Genomic DNA, 14,683 nt, shown 5'->3' on the forward strand with positions numbered 1-14,683 from the left:
AAAAACAAATAGGGTGCCTAGACTTTTGCACAGTACTGTGTATATATATTCTCCACAGACTTTATATGATTAGTGGCAGATTTCGGGAGAACTGAGATGCTTAAGGCAAAAAGCACCTGATAGAATGAATAAAACATTACAGGCTACAAAGATAAATAAACAGATTTTGTTGGAAATCCCACAGGCAGGTGGAACATACAGTGACCTTAATGATAATAAAATCAAAACCACACAGTCAGGTCCATAAATATTTGAACAGTGACACATTTTTCACTTCAATCACATCTTGATTGCTTCAGTTCAGATCCATCGTGGTGGTGTTCAGAGGCAAAATTACCAAAATTCCACATACTCATGGACCTGACTGTACATAAAATATCAGTTTCTCTCACCTGTTTCTCCAGCTTCTGCTGTCTCAAGCTATTGCCGTCATCATTCAGAGAACTGCAAACAAAAAACGTTCCTTAATCATTTATCTACATTTACACATAAAGAACTTGTGAAAAATGGTTTTAAACAAGGCCTCAGTTACATCATAGTATTTATAGTAATGATAACCAGGCTTCAATGAAAGGCCGTACTCCTGGACCAAACCGCACAACACTAACACCACACAAGGATAGATATCTCGGCATTCATTAAAATTTCAGACCTGCTGGGTTTCAGACGACTTGCTGGATCAGTAACAAAAAGACACTGAGACATTACAGTGCTTTCAGTACAGTTTAAGGGTACTTGTGAGATTTGGTAAAATATTGTTGAGTCTGTTTTTTTCTGTGTATTTATTACGGTATATTAATTGGGTTTTGAGGTCTGGATCCATGTGGCAGCTTTGATTATCTAAAATATGTAGAAGAATGACTCCATTGACTAACTTTGCTTCTGCTTCCCTAATCTGAAGCTTTCGTCACGACTTCTACTTCTGCTTCAGTGCATAATCTCACCTGGATACTGTAGTTTTGCACCTCCTACAAACATGTGTTGTACTCATAAAGACTGTCCTGTGCTCATTCTATGACTCTTTCACTATATTACACTATATTGTACCAAACATAATGTCACTTCATTTACTACAATTTGCCTTTGCTCTTCTACACCTAAATACTGCAGTGATACTTTAATGGCCATAATGATCAGCGCTATGTATGAAGGAAAAAGGACGAGGGTTTTAATCTGAAGAACACCATCCCAAATGTGAAGCATGGGGGTGGCGGCATCATGTTGTGGGGGTGTTTTGCTGGAAAAGGGACTGATGGACTTTAAAGAATAGATGACATCATGAGAGAGGAGGGTTATCTAGAAATACTGAAGCAACACCTCAAGACATCAGCAAAAAAAAAAAAAAACTTGGTCATGACTGGGTTTTCCAGCAGGACAATGATCCTAAGCAAACCTCCAAAGTTGTAACAAAATGACTTAAAGAAATCAAATTACTGAACATCATTTCAATACATTTAATACTGTGTACCTTTGCTCTTCTACATCTGAATATTGTAATGATTCATAATCCCACTGTCCGATATCATCCAAAAGAGGATGGGATCCCTTTTAAGTCTGGTTCTCCTCATGTTTTTTTCAACGTGTTGTCTCAGTGCTATACAAATAAAATCGTATGGTATTGAACTATGAGACATTAAAGGATAGCTAGGAAACCTCTAAGAATGCCTCAGGATGTTTTACTGCATTCGACTAAAGGTTGTACTTAATAACTTCCGACCTCCAACTAGGAAAACCCAAAGTCCCACTTTGCTGTTATAATGAGCTCCACTCTTCTGGGAAGCTTTCCACTAGATGTTGGAGCGTGGCTGTGGGGATTTGTGTTCATTCAGCTACAAGAGCATTAGTGAGATCAGGCGCTGATGTTGGGATGTCGAGGAGGTCTGGGGTGCAGTCGGTGTTCCAGTTCATCCCAAAGGTGTTCAGTGGGGTTGAGGTCAGGGCTCTGTGCAGGACACTCGAGTTCTTCCACTCCAACCTTCACACACCATGTCTTCATGGAGCTCGCTTTGTGCACAGGGGCATTGTCATGTGGGAACAGGTTTGAGCCTCTTAGTTCCAGTGAAGGGAAATTGTAAAGCTACAGCACACAGAGACATTGTATACAAGTGTGTGCTTCTAACATTGTGGTAACACTTTGGGGAAGGAGCACATTTTGGTGTGATGGTCAGGGGTGCACATACTTTTGGCCATGTAGTGTATATGAAGTGTGTTTGTGAGTGTTAAGAAGGTTTAAGCCTTGTTTGTGGGTTTAATACAGTGTTTTTGGACATGTTTCTAGGGCTTCTGACACAAAAACGTGCCATGACATGAAAAGAGTAAACAATATCATGAACTCAACCAGAGCAGCACATTAAATGATGGTGCTTTAAATTGGCCTTGAGGTACCAAGTAGTGCAATTTAATTTATTTTCTGAAACCTGCCCAAACAAGCCCTAATAATGGTGTCAAGAGGGATGGGAGCTGTAAGACAGAGTTGAAGGATTGTTATTACAGAAGACATGGTACCATTTTTCTTTTCCAACCTTGAGTATGAGCTGATACCGATACCCATCTGATACTGTTTTCTACTAACTACTGAGCTTTAACTTGTTTTTTTATTTAACTGAAATACTTCTCAGTTAAGTATGAAGTATAAATATAATAAACTCAACCCTCACAAAAGAAAAAAAAAGTCAAGTCTCTTTATATGCAAACATTTCCAGTTCCACAAATAAATTTATTTTCCAAACCCAATTCCAATCTTTGCTGTTTGTTACAGGACCTGATATCCGATCCACCATTTTTTCCTAGTGTCGTCCCGATACATACGCTAGGCAATGGTGCCGTTTCTAATTGCTAGAAAACAAAAGAATATATCGATATACGGCACTGATAATTGCTGAGAATATTCTTATTTAGTCTGCAAGTATTATTATTCTGGAAATCATGGTTTTTATTTAAAATGAGTTTGAGGGGAACAAGTTTTTTAATCATTGTGTTGCTCCTCCCCAATTTTATACTGAAACTTCCACCTGAATGTTAAGCTCTATTCATAGCTAGGATGCACGAGAGTAAAACTGTCAAGTAAGTGTGATGACATTAGTGGAAATGTAGTGGAAGTGTAGTGGAAGTGTGTCTGTCTCACCTGGCAGTGGCAGTGGAGGAGAAGCTGCTCGAGCTGGAGGGTCTTTGTTCCCAAAGTCATTAACAGACAGACATAAAAAGAACAAACACAATACATGAAGTTAGTGAGGACGCTATGAGGCTTCGTTCCTGTTCGGTCACTAATGCAGTAGAACAGAGATCCTCCTGTACCTCTCTGTCTTTTGCTGTGAGCCCAACATGCTGCCTGGATTCTCCTCTAAAACAATAGTGCTGTGCGTTGACTTAAGGCTTCACTGTATGAATGTTTCATGGTGTGTGTGTCTGACACAGAGGACACAAGCCTCGTCGTTGTGACACCTACTTGGTAACCATGGATACCTACGCAAAAAAAAAATGCTATAGCCCGGAGCTGCCCTTAGCCTTGAGCCATACACCTCAAACACACCCCCCCACACACACACACACATACACACACACACACACACACACACACACACACACTATCCTGCTGGAAAACTGAACAATGCACCATCATTGCACAGGGAGAACAGTGTGACTTGAGCACATCCTCCACCTAATTATTCTCACATCCACGCTCGTTTGTGCTCAAAGTAAATTGTATTCGAGAACAGAACTAATAAGCATAACAATACTATCTGATCCAGATACTGCATTTTTAGCACAAATGTGGACAATAGTGTGAGAAAAAGAGGAGTGAATAGGTGTGAAATAAACAAAGAATTGCCTAGATGAGCTACTGCGGCATGTAATCACACAGAGAGGATCACACAGCACAAGAGAGTGAAAAACAGACATAACATAACTCATAACAGCAAGGGGAGGGTTTCAGTTTGCTCATGATAATGAAATGACAAGATATTTTCATTATAATATTCACAAATAGTATTTACAGTCAGAAACTAAAGAGTGTATGTATGCGCACAGTGCTGCGTCGGGGTCTCAAAAATATCATATCATGATCTTTATGTATCATGATACATAAGTTTGGTAACCAACCAATGCACTAGTGAAAATGCTTCTATTTTGCGTTCATTTCTAATTTAATCCAACAATTTTCATTACAAATTATGTAATGAAAGTAAAATCTTTGAAATATTGACATGAATTTCAGAGTGTCTTAGTATTTAATTCGTCCCCTGGCACGGACTCCACAAGATTGTGTAAAACTTTATGATCCATTTTAGATCAAATCCACCGGAGTGTCGTCTGATCACACGCTTCAATAGAAGAGATCAGACATGAGGAAAATCTGATCTTTTGTACACAGCAGTTAACACGGTCAATATCACACATCTGCTTACATGTAAATAGGGACCTAAAAATAGTGCAGAATCTTGAAAATTAAATATTTGAGATATTGAACATTTATATTTATTTTTATTTATAGTTATTTCCAATTTTAAATGAAAAAAGTCCCAGATTTTCAATGTGGTCTCAGACTTTTTTGTCTACAGTTCCTACAAAAAATTCTAATAATTTAATGCATTTTAAAAATACATTTTAAAAAAATACATATTACAATTTCAAAGGTTTTAACATCAAATCAGTTTGTTATTGCTACTTTTTTTTCCAGTGTTTAAAAAAGTTATCACAATGTCTGCAATATCTCCGAAAGGTGTATCCCGACATAATTTATTACAGTATCGATGGTATATCGTCGTATCGCTCAGCCGTAGTGCTGGATCAAATGATCGCCGCTGCTGTGATGATGTTTTGTAGTGATCTCACACTTAGAGCAGTGACAGCCCATCATCACTGCTCAGGTGAGAACATATCACACATACACACAATCCTGTGCAACAAACCTGAGGTGTATTCTGTAGCTAAACCACCAACTCGAAAATCTCATTGAAATTAAAGCACAGAAACCATCTGGCCTCCGTTACTGCAGTTCAAACCAGCTAACGACCATTTTGCTCGAGAAACATTTTTCAAGCTGACGTGATTAAACAACGAGGAGAGAGATCTTGTACTACAACTTCCTAACTAAGTAAGAACAAAGTTGCTCTGCGCAGGTTGTACGCATGTACCTGTATGACCAGCGGCTGTAGACGGGCCGAGAGGATGTTTTCACTGAATCCATGGCACGCGTGAGTGAGCTTGTGAGTGAGTATAGTCCTGACTCGACTGGATCAGACAGCCTCACCTGCACTCAGGTCGTCCCCTCCTCCCTGCTCCATCATCTTCCCCCTCCCCCGGAGTCCCGGCCATCACTATGGCAACAACACCTTTCAAACATCCTTTGGACACCCAGGCCTCCGGTGAGCAAACAGCACATGGAAACGTTACTGTAAAAAAAACCTCAATCATCTCGTTCAAGCTAATCTGATCATGGGACTCACCATCATCTTTATGCGTCTGAAATCTGATAAAATATTTATCCAAACTCTCTGGCATTCCCTCTCTAGCCACATTTCTAACACACATTGATAATCATATTAACGCCACATCTGATATTGAAATACCCGAGTTGGTAAAATGGAGTATTTCACCAGAGTGCTGTTGTTGTTTTCAGTATCATCAACATCTAATAGCACTAATTCCATTCATGTTCTTCTACAGAGTGCGGTGAGGAGAGATGGTTTCCAAACAAAGAAACCACCAGAGGGAGCATCGCAGCGTTGCTGGGAGACACACACACACCTTTGGGCATGGCTTTTTGCGTACAAGTGTGTATAACGGTCGCTTTTCTGTATCAGCTAGACACCTTCGGGAGTAATTAACAAAAACCCGCAGAGCAAAACAAGACCAGAATTAAAAAAGGTTCCAGTAGAAATCCCAACAGAGTACAGGTCCCCCACACACACATACACACACACACACACACACACACTCACTCTCTCTCTCTCTCTCTCTCACACACACACACACACACACACACATAACAGTAAATCAATAGGAAAGCAAAGTGATACACAGTAACAGAAAAATGGTTCTTTGTATGGCACAGAATCTGAATGACTCCAAAACTAAATGCTCTGTGTTTGGTGAAACACACACACACACACACACACACACACTTACTTCCAGGGAGCCTCTAAGGCTGTGTTCAAGGACTTTTTGGTATCCACCAAAAACACATCTGTTGCCACTGACTTCGATGTGAAGTGTGCTGACAGACAACATGCACCAATGCATGTAGAAAATACGTTCTGTCTAAGGCTGGGCGATATGACGATATAATAATAACATTGTGATAAATTAAAGATTGAGATATCATGATATTGCTTTAAAAAATTTTTTAAATAATTATCAACTGGCAGAAAGCAGCTGATTTGATGTTAAAATTTTGTACTTACTCTTTAAAACTGTAAAATGTTTTATTAAATGTTTAATATTAATGTTTTATTAAATGTTTAATGTTTTTCAGAGTAAAATTTGTTTATCTTTTCTTTTCTAAAGATTAAATTTCTTTTCTTCTAAAATTTGTAGTGTAAGAGACTTAACTACGTAACTTCACTTTGTTTGGAGCAATTCCAGCATCATGGACGTGTCATTTGCGCTCACATCGGCTAAGAAAATGTCTCACAGCAGAGACAAGCTCAGGAGTCAATTTGCATGTGTTGTCATTTATCCTCTTGAGAATATTTCAGGAGATTGTTAAAAATTCATGTACTGATTTACATGTTTCAAATACACAGCGATTTATCAGCATTATGGGTGTGACATCAAACGGACACATTTTCTAGAAACTTTTTCAACAAGAAAGAGACTTGAATGAACATGAAAAGTATAGATTTTTTTATAATATTTCTTGCTCTGACGTTATGGATGTGACGTGTCTGAAACTACTCCATGTATAAACAATGCAATGTTGTATAATTTGACCAGAGAACTTATATTACAGTGACATATGAGTGAAAGACATGAAAAAAAAAAATTTAAAACCTGACCTCGACCCCTGTCAGTTGTCTAACTATAGGCCAATATTAAACCTCCCCTTTATCTCCAAGATCCTAGAAAAGGTTGTAGCACAGCAGTTATGCTCATAGCTACATAGGAATAACATTCATGAAATCTATCAACAGGATTTAGGGATCATCATAGCACAGAGACAGCGCTGGTTAAAGTGGTAAATGACCTACTACTGGCCTCTGATCAGGGTTGTGTCTCCTTGCTTGTGTTGCTTGACCTTAGTGCAACTTTTGATACCATTGATCCTACTATTCTCCTCAATAGACTAGAAAATGTTGTAGGCGTTAAGGGAACAGCCCTTTCCTGGCTCAGGTCTTATTTGATTGTTATCAGTTTGTAAATGTAAATAGTGACTTCTCTACACATATTAAGGTAAAGTTTGGTGTTCCGCAAGGTTCTGTTTTAGGCCCACTGCTCTTTTCTTTATATATGCTACCTCTGGGCAAAATTATTCATAAACACGGTATTAGCTTCCACTGTTACGCTGATGACACACAGTTGTATGTTTCAGCAAAGCCAGATGACAGACACCAGCTTAGAAACTGGATGCTTATTAACTTTCTCTTACTTAATTCTGACAAGACCGAAGTACTTGTACTAGAACAACATGCAGCTAGAAGTAGCTTTCTGATTACATAATAACTCTGGATGGCCTTTCTGTTTCATCATGTGCAGCAGTAAAAGATCTTGGTGTGATTATTGACTTCAGTCTTTCTTTTGAAGCTCATGTAGATAATATTACTTGGACATCCTTCTTTCATCTCAGAAATGTTGCGAAGATAAGAAATGTAATGTCACTACACAATGCAGAAAAACTACTTCATGCTTTTGTTACCTCTAGATTGGATTATTGTAATGCCTTACTGTCTGGATGTTCCAGTAGGAGCATAAACAAGCTCCAGTTAGTCCAAAATAGAGCAGCGAGAGTCTTACTATAACCAGAAGATATGACCACATCACCCCTATCTTATCCACACTGCATTGGCTCCCAATCAAATTTCACACTGATTATAAAATACTACTATTGACCTACTCGTGACTCAGTACCTGAGCGAACTTTTGGTCTTTTATGATCCGCCATGCATACTCAGATCAAAAGGTGCAGGCTCTTTGTTGGTACCTTGAATACTGAAGGCTGCAGCTGGGGGCAGAGCTTTCTCTTACAAAGCCCCACAGTTATGGAACAGCCTTCCAGTTAGTGTTCGGGGCTCAGACACAGTCTCAGTGTTTAAGTCTAGGCCGAAATCACATCATATTTCTTAGGTACAGGGGCAGGTCTGGAGGGTTCACATGCATAGAGTGTTGTGGTGAACTGGGATGTTTGGATGCTGTCGCCCCCCCCACTCTCACACGTTCACTCAGGTTTGTTGAAGGTGGAGTGGCTGCTGCTTTATGTCCCAGGGTCTCCTCATGTCTGTGTTAGCTTCTGGCTCTCTCTTTTAGTTATGCTGTCACGGCTAGTCTTGCCGGAGTCCCTGCTTACACTCTGCATGCAAAGTACATTGTCCTTAACCATTAGAGGACAATAAGCATACCTAATAATCTGTGTTTCTCTCTCTCCCTTTTACTCTCTTTCTCTCTCTCTCTCTTTCTGTTGAGCTACACAGGCTACTCGTGAGATATCAGTGATCCTGACACCTTCTGCTCTCTGGACCTGCCTGATCCATCCTGATGCCCTACATCAGGTTGGAGTTCTCATCACTTGAAAATCACTCGCTGCTGTTGAGGATGGCCCACATGGACAGCCTAAAGATACATGAGATTATTGTGGGTGGTACCATTTAAAAACCATGAAGATGGCTTTGAACTGCACTTGATATGAAAAGTTTTGCTATGATGGCCTTAGGACTGCAATTCCCACGAACGGTTTTGCACTCAAGTCTCCATCAGTGAACTGTTGACAACTTCAACAAAATAGACTTCATGGGAAAACTATAATGAATTTCCTGTTTACACAATTGTACCATACAGTACACAGTTATAGAAGGGAATGATTTATAATGGCACTATCCGGTGTCACCCAGATGAGGATGGGTTTCCTTTTGAGTCTGGTTCCTCTCAAGTTTTCCTCCTCATGTCGTCTCATGGAGTTTTTCCTCACCATCATCGCCTCTGGTTTGCTCATTAGGGATAAATTTATAAGTTTAAACTTCTATCCTGAATTTATATATTTCTGTAAAGCTGCTTTGTGACAGTGTCTATTGTTAAAAATGTTATATAAATAAAAGTGAATTGAATTGAATTGAAAGACATGAGTGAACATTTTAAACGTAATTTTTCTCCTGTGCTCACGATTTTATTTTTTGACATTTACACAGAATTGCCCTTTGACTTTCCCACAATAGACAGTTGTGCTCAACTAGTTTGTTGTTGTTTCTCAGCAAATTAGTAAAATCTTCTTTTTCTTCTTTGCCTCTTTGCAATGCTGATATCAGTGTCAGCTCCTGAAACAGCTCCAACTGTAAGCTGCCACAGTTGTAAATGCGGGTAAAATAAAATGGCGGGTCACAGTGACCACAGGTTTATGAGCTCATTCATATCACTTAGAGCGCTCGCTCTTACTTGTAACAGTATCCTAATCACATGTAACAGAGCAAAGCAACCACTGTGTAACTGAGCAGCTGGCAATTACAGTATAATTATTACACAATTCAGACACTCAACATTCTGCATTTCTAAATGATTGTAGCAACAGATGATGTCTACAGGCTGCTCCAGCCTCACGCTTTTGGTAGCTTATTGTTCAGCTTCCACTCACACTTTTCCAAGTCCTAACCTTTTGGACAGCGCACTACATAAGCTCATGAGAAGTCATTATTTCCTACCCTACTTGGTAACCTTAAACCAGCTTTACACTGGCCTCATTTTAAGATCGATGGTCTTAGGCTACGTTTGCACGACAACGATGTAGTGAAAAACGGAAAAGTTTTTCTCTTGCGTTTTCAAAAAGTTTCACGTATACACGACAACGTTTTCAAAACGATTCGCGTTTACACATATCCGCGATAATGGCCAGAAACGCTGTATTACCTACGCCAGGCCAGTAGTTGGCGCTGTCACCTCGTTGGTTGGTTCTAATATTGGTGAAGTAAATCCACACTTTGCTGAAGAAGCGTTAGCAAACTCTCGAGCAGCAACAACACTACCATGTACTCCGCCATTGTTGTGTATGTTTGTTCGCGCATGTCTACATACCGAACACGTACTACGCACGCGCATGACGTCACCGTTTTCAAAGATTCCCGTATTGCGTGTTTACATGGAGACGATAACGGCGGCGTTTTCAAAAACTTGCACTTTGAAACCTGTTTTCAAAAAAAAAAAAATTTTCAGTCCCCAAAACGCCGTTGTCGTGTAAACAAACAGATAAAACGCATAAAAAGTTTCCCGTTTTTGGCTGAAAACATTGTCGTGTAAACGGCCCCTAAGAACGCATAATATGACGTGCTCACCGACAGCCGACTTAGTACAACTGCAACCAAGGACTGAAGAGAAAAGTTCTAGCAGTGTCCAAAAATTATGATTAAAATCGCGTCTAAAAAGAAGGCAAAGGATTACACAAAACTCAAGGGACAGCTACAAATACAGTAGTGGCGATGGTGAAACATTTGGGATTTAAAACAAAAGCAGTTAGTTGAATTGTGGCAGCAGGACGAATGTCTATAGCGCCGTTCAGATTAGTTTATCAGGAGGACGTCTGTAATACATTTTTTCACATGTCTCCTCAGTGATAAAACTCTCGCATCAGCAGAAACATTACCACCGGAGGAGAGAGTTTCTAGTTCGCTGTGTTTTCTACAAAACCGGATGTTTCCGTCACGTGCTCGTATGAATATAAACAATGAAATCTTTTACAGTAATGATTTATTTTAGCATTTAATATTAGAACTGTTAGTGATACAGCTTGTCATTATTTACAGAAAACTTTATATCTGTAGCTGCTGTTATAACGGCTCCTTTATTCAGCCTGCAGGATCTCACTTTTCTTAATGTTTTTATTTTATTTCTCCTCCTGAAAATACTTTCCCAGGTAGCGTGTGTAGTCGAGGTTATATGGTTGAGTCAGTATTCTAAAGCATCCCTTTTCCCTTCCGTTCGCCGATTCAGGAAGTGTTTAATATCTAGGGGAGGGTCAGTGATATGCATACTACAAGAATAAATATGGCAAATAGCAGTCGATCAGGCAAACATCCTTTTCCTCAACGTGAGGAAGCATAGAAAATCACGGACACGTGTATCGGGACGAGACTAAAATGATCAGTTTGGTGAAAAACAGTATACAATTCAGTCTGTAATGTTCTCAGAGGAAGAAAATTCAATAACACAGTCGCACCTGTAAAATGGGCAATTACCCCAGAACGTCACGTCCATACACACAGAGAGTGTTACAGCCAAACAAGGATCACTACAGAGAAGAAAAATAAACTTCTCTCTATTGTGAACAGTTCGTCCAATTGTTGTTTGAGTGGTTCTGAGTGTAAAGTGGGATCTCTGGGTTCTACATGGGTTCACGTTTGTTCCTCTGAATCCTGACGCCTGAAGTGCAGCTCCCGCCAAATCCAACGCTGCTAGTACTGCAGTGTGAGTCACAGTAACACTGAAGGATGAAAACAATCGGACAATAAACAGCAGCTGCTTTTCTCACTCGTGCAGCTGCACTTCCTTGAACACAAAGCACTCTTCGAGGCGAAGGTGAGGGAGGTTTAGTGAGACGTGAACTCCTCTACAGCACCTGTTCTGCTCTGCGCCATGATTTACCCCGAATCTGTGCCTACTTCCTGTCCGACATTTTGCGCATAAATCACTCCTCGGCTGAATCTAGTTCCACGATCACTGTTCTGTCTGGCTCTTTAAGAGAGAACCAACCATTTACATCCGAATTCTCATCACCTCCTCTAACTTACCTTCCAAACACTAACCAGACCATCCAGATGTGAGCTCGGTGATACGGCATTCACAGCCTTCTCCCTCCACCAATTCTCCAGAAACTGTCCAATAACTCTAAACCGCAATAACAAACGCAGCTGAAGCATCCAAAGAACATCCTCCAATTCCACACGACTTTTTTTTTCTTTTTGCATTGCGTCTCCTAGCAGAAGGTGATTTTCAGAAACTCTGTCATGTTAAAGATGATACGAGGAACAAGAGGAAACACCTTCCAGGTTCTAACGACGTTCATCCTATCCATACAAACTACAAACTTCCAGTCGCTGGTCATCACGTAATGTTATGTTCACGCTACGGTGACGCAGATCACGGATTAACGCAGGACACTACAGGTAGAAATGACCGTCTCGGTCACAACAAACTTTTTTTTTTTTTGATTTCTGCAGAAATGACATCAATAACATGTAGTAAAAATATCCACGCCCAAAAGAGAAACGTTTATTTTACTACTTTTGTTCATTCGCGAACAACAAATTATCGGAGATTTCGCAAGTTTGCCAACTTTCACGTCATGTCACATCTCCCTGAAAAGCTTGTTTTTCAGATATAAGTGTCATTATGATATACGTGATGTACAACCTCCCTTATAAACGCCCACTTACACTTATCTTTAAAACTGTTCTTCTCAAAATCATTTCAGTTTCTAGATGACGTGCTTTCATGAAACTTTACATTCAAAATGTTTATAACTACTGGATTTCTGTTAGATTTTTACTAAAAAAAAAAAAAAAAAAAAGACATCAAATCCTTTTTATAACTCCACACGCTACTGTCCTGATTAAACAATAAAGAAATTAAACTCCAACAAACTTTTCTAACTTTACTAACATCATCCAAAGACTAGACTTACGCAATGTCATGCATATTTAATTAGACAAAAACCTCATTTCCAATAAATCAGGAAATGAGATACAAAAGGAAAAATAATATCAGCAATCAGCTGGTGAAGATTGATTGTGATATTTTGATTTTACTCATTTATTTATTTTTAAATGATCCTGTTCATGTGTAGTGTCTTTCTTTAACTCTTTCATCCATAAGATCCACACGTACGGACTTACACTATTTAAATCTTTTTATTTTTTCATATTTTAGGTAAATATAAAAGGTAAATCATCTCCTAATTACTTAAATCCTTCGCTTTATTGAAACATGAATCATTTTCCTGGTTTCGGTTTCCTCTCTAGACTATCAGTGCATCATGAACCCAGTATATCTTTAATATCTTTCTCAATTAAAAAAATTATAATAAACAAATAAATAAATAAATAAATAACTCAATCAATCAATAAATAAATATAAAAATATTTCTGTGCCAGACTCAAGTGAACAACTTAGATTTTTTATGTTCAAAAATAATATTTTTTGAAATAAATATTAAGATTTTTTTTCTTCTATAAAAAAGAACACTGGAAGATATTTTTATTGCAGTTAAAATGTTTTATCCTTTTTCAAACTCATGGCCTTTCTACACAAGGACAATCTATTTCCTTTTTTAATATGTCATATTTAGAAGTGATGCACTTTTTAATAAATAATAATAATAATAATAATAATAATAAAAACAGCTAAAGAAGCTGGATATGCTTATGAATAATGAAGTCATGTCTAAAGAAAGGTCTGAGCTGTAGGAGCAGAAGATTTCTTTTAATCTATGAAATTTGGGGATGTGTAAGCAGTTTATCATCCTCAGAAACAGAAACAATAAATTCAGAGGAAAGAAAGAAAGAAAGAAAGAAAGAAATCTGAGTCGACGCAGCTAGCTAGCACTGAGCTAAGGGGAAAATGTTATAGATGTGGGATGTGTGTGAGCTGTATTCAAGCGGTTTCCCAGGCATTTACACCGCAGATAAAATAAACACACAGTAGTGTATAAGTGCCACATATGTACAGATGTGTGACAGATGATTTTGTGTGTTTTAACCGACAGAAAAATCTCCATCTGTTTGCTGGCTATCTGTCCTTACAGTAAGCGCAGAAGGCTAACGCTAGGCATCAGGACAAAAAAAAAACAAAGTTACGAAATAAACAACTCAAGCTTACGAGTTACGCTTCATAGTGAGCTCATTTTTTCGTTCATTTCTTTTCTCAAAGTGTTAAAATCATATGTTCATCCCAAAATTAGCGAGCTTTTACCTGATATAGTAACTCATGTTTATCTGCGGTTGCTATGGCTCCCCCAGCTGTTGCCTCTCCCTCCTAGGGCCAGTCTAACTGTTCTTGGCCACAAGAAGCGGTTACTGCTCGAGTACTGCCAGTTGCACATGCCTACAAGTCGTGTTCCTATTGGTCCGTGCCATTGGAGTTGGCTGTAAAAGCCAAGCTAATTGGTTGCCGCGAATATGTTGCCAGATCAACGAAAATCCACAAATATGCATTTAAACTCTTTTCTAATTTCAAGAGAATTGTGGTATTGCGTATTTTAATACTCATATTTATATAAATATACACCGTAATGCGCTTAAATTCTCGAATCTGATTGGTCAGAAGGTGTGCATTATTTCCGTATAACATGACCAATACGCTAATAATATCAATGTGCTTGTGCTAATTCGTTGTTTCTATAGTAACAGCTCATACACTGGGACTTGGGTAGCACTTCACATAATCTAATAATAATAATAATAATAATAATAATAATAATAATAATAATAATAATAATAATAATAATAAATAAACCGTTATGACCAGTTTCTCAATGCTTAGACACCACCTC

The 14,683-nt window shown here is 38.7% G+C and overlaps 1 protein-coding gene across 2 annotated transcripts in view; it reads right to left on the bottom strand.

The window, feature by feature from the left end:
* Window positions 1–14,223, bottom strand: part of tulp3 (TUB like protein 3) — a 28,306-nt gene extending 14,083 nt beyond the window's left edge. For both annotated transcript variants that reach the window (XM_053237191.1, XM_026919515.3), the window contains exons 1-3: window positions 14,104–14,223; window positions 3,125–3,166; window positions 393–444 (exon numbers count right to left, since the gene is read on the bottom strand). In XM_053237191.1, coding sequence (XP_053093166.1) covers window positions 393–444; window positions 3,125–3,166; window positions 14,104–14,120 — 111 coding nt within the window. In that variant the 5' untranslated portion in view covers window positions 14,121–14,223. The remainder of the gene's footprint in view (window positions 1–392; window positions 445–3,124; window positions 3,167–14,103) is intronic.
* Window positions 14,224–14,683: the final 460 nt, after the last annotated feature.

Source organism: Pangasianodon hypophthalmus, chromosome 9 (assembly GCF_027358585.1).
Source record: "Pangasianodon hypophthalmus isolate fPanHyp1 chromosome 9, fPanHyp1.pri, whole genome shotgun sequence".
Classification (NCBI taxonomy): Eukaryota; Metazoa; Chordata; class Actinopteri; order Siluriformes; family Pangasiidae; genus Pangasianodon; species Pangasianodon hypophthalmus.